Genomic DNA, 3,104 nt, shown 5'->3' on the forward strand with positions numbered 1-3,104 from the left:
AGTATTGCAATGAAGATATTTTTGGTCATATGTAAGACGTGACGCACTAAAACTAGCGCGAAGGAGAGAGTAGAAGATGTCCATCCTCAAGTATACTCTCAAATAGATTATGTAAAAGAGAACGAGAGAAAAAAACAATATTTTCATTTAAGAGAGACAAAGCTCCAATGTTAGCATAGATATGCTTCATAAAACATATAAATAACAAAATATATATTTAAGTTCATTGAAAACATATCTAACTTTTTATATGATGCTTTCACACAATCAACTAATTATAAAACACGTATTAACCATTAACCAAACAAATATTAGGAGTGTATTATCAACTTTATGAGATAATATGAGATAATTTGACACCTAAATTTGGCCAAGGAGATAATTTAAATTCTCCGATGTGATGTATAGTTTATACTAGAATATAAATCACCACGATTAAGTTATGGACAAAACTTCAATTTGACATATAATAAGAACAAGAATAAGAATAAAAACAAAATTAGCATTATTTTAATTTAGTACATATTAATATTTAAGTACTTAACCTAATTCATATAAAAACAATTTGGCTTGTACAAATTATCAAGATTCACGAGTAGAGCAAGCAGCCTGCCATATCGGACTACGTGTGTTCTTGTTCTCCATGCCACCATCAATTATCGAACTCTTTGATCAAAGCCGATGACCAAAGATACCACTACCACCCGACCACCGTCGCCGTCCACCTCGAGCAGCTGCTTTTTCGGTTGTTTTGGCTGTTCCGGCAAGAAGACACGGCTCAAAGAAGTCAACTTAGGGAGCCGGCGTAGGCGCGGCTGGATCTCGAACTTCAGCTTCAAGAAATCCCCAACGAAAACGGTTCCCATTGACCTCACGACAGTCAACGATGCTCCGGTGACATCCGATGCATCATGGGAAATTCAGGCTGTGGACGAGAATGCAACCCCGACCCAAAAACATACTAAAAATGTTGACCGGAAAAAAGCTCTGATAACATCTGGAGAACAAAAGGCTCGTAGGAAAAAACTGACAATTGGTGGCCAGAAGGAAACAAAACTGGCCGCCAGGTCAGCTCATGGCCCTGGCTGTGCCTCACAGCCGGGACTGAAAACTTTGACAACAGCTCACCCTTTTGTTTCCTTCCCTTTGAAACCGTTGACTCATTCAAAACCTCTGCCGCTGACTAAGCGCCAGAAACCTCCGCATGCTGCTCATGCAACACACGGAGTTGACAGAGGAGTTCTGGGAAGAACTACTCCGCCAAGAGGGGAGTTTGACTCTATAATCGGCATGTCAATAATATTAGTGATGCTGGCTACACTGGTTTTATGGGGTAAGTTATGTGCTATTCTTTGTACTTCCGCATGGTTTTTTATTGTACGTCGCCTAGTAGCTGCCAGGGAACACTCCGAACCACCGCCGGAAGGTCATAATAAGTTGGATTTGGAGTCGAAGGAGTACAAGAAAAAAGTTATTTTAGAAGGATTTCTTCAAAGGAACCACCGGAAGGTGTCTGGTGGTCGTTTGTAATTTGTAGGTGATTATAAGTTATAATCATTTATTTTCTTTTTTTCTCTTTTTAAATTCAAATTTGGTTTTACTTTGTGGGATTGTGTTGGAGGAGATCGCGGTTTTGAATTTGTGTAAAATGTTTTTGGAAGTCAACGTCAATGCGTGCCCTGTCCCACGGTTGTTCAGTTTAGTTTTACATATAATTAATTCAATTTTTATATTTATGCTCACATGTAGTCATATTGATATAAGGAATTGAAAAATAGAAATAGTCGATAGTTTTTGAATGCCTGTTGTTTTATATTCGGTCAAATGAGCTATGTTTGGACTTGGTCTGACACTAAAATTTCCTGGAAATTCATTTTTGAATTTTAATTTTCATCACTAAAAGTTTTATTCCTTTTAAACCTTATTCAACTTTCATCTATCATTACTTAGCCTATACAGCAACGTGTTACGGAAGTTGTGAAATGTAAAATGATCATGTAGATGTTGTAGGACATAGGTACGATTTTATTAAACAATATTAATAAAACAAATAAATAATCTCTTTATATAATTTAGAAATTGTAGTGTATCGATATCGCATTCATCTCTACTTTTTTGGACTCGTTACTAATTAACTTATCCCTAACACATACTAATAATTAATATTAGTCCAAAAATTTCCAATAGATGTTTGTTACATAGGCCTTTGAAGTTATTACATAACAAAACAAAAATGATAGGCTGAAATGTGACATAAACTTATTGGTAAAAATATATATAAAAAAAGCAAGTAAACATGTCTAGTATCTAGGGGTGTTCAAAAAATCCGAAATCCGAAAAAAACCGGAATCCGAACCGAAACCGAAACCCGAATAATCCGATCCGAATTCTTATTTGGATATTCGGATCGGATCGATCCGAATATCCGAATAACTAGTTCGGATTCGGATCGGATTCGGATATGGATTTCAAAAAATTCCAGATAGTTCGGATTATTCGGATATCCGAATAATCCGAATATATAACATGTTATTAGTGTATATAGCCAAATCCATTAACATTTACAATAACTTTATAACCATAAGTTCATTATTCGTTCAATCAACCTAACACACCATAGATAAAAATGTCATAACACTCCGTCGTTATACTCTCTAACACTACTTAACTTTCTTGTGCTTGTAGTGTTTTATTTTTATTTAATAAAACTTAAGTTTGTATATTTGTTATATGGATTATTCAGATAATTTCGGATTATCCGAATCCGATCCGAATCCATCCGAATTCAATTCGGATCGGATAGGAACGTTCCTAATTCAGATCGGATAGGATTTCGGATAGAGTTCCAAAATTTTCAAATCTGAACAATCCGAACCGAATAAACCGAATAACCTGTTATCCGATCCGATGAATACCCTACTGGTGCCTGCCTGCTAACGTCTCCACATCAACGCCTCACGGCCCATTTGGTGCTAGTGTGTCGCGGTGTTCGCGCCCTCATAGTTATTGTAACATGGGCGCTGAAGAAACGTGGATCGACTCACTGATAGACGATCAACTTTCCTCGGGTGTGATTATGCTATTTCACCGATGGTTCTCTGGAA

The 3,104-nt window shown here is 36.6% G+C and overlaps 1 protein-coding gene across 1 annotated transcript; it reads left to right on the forward strand.

Moving 5' to 3' along the window:
* The first annotated feature begins 607 nt into the window (after positions 1–607).
* LOC143616783 (uncharacterized) lies at positions 608–1,671 on the forward strand. Its single transcript, XM_077089516.1, has one exon. It carries the CDS (start codon positions 682–684, stop codon positions 1,528–1,530), a length of 849 nt encoding a protein of 282 aa, XP_076945631.1. The 5' UTR covers positions 608–681; the 3' UTR covers positions 1,531–1,671.
* The last annotated feature ends 1,433 nt before the right edge of the window (positions 1,672–3,104 follow it).

The sequence above is a fragment of the Bidens hawaiensis genome, unplaced genomic scaffold (genome assembly GCF_021521415.1).
Source record: "Bidens hawaiensis isolate Kalapana, Puna unplaced genomic scaffold, B.hawaiensis_p1.1 tig00049785_1, whole genome shotgun sequence".
NCBI classification, from domain to species: Eukaryota; Viridiplantae; Streptophyta; class Magnoliopsida; order Asterales; family Asteraceae; genus Bidens; species Bidens hawaiensis.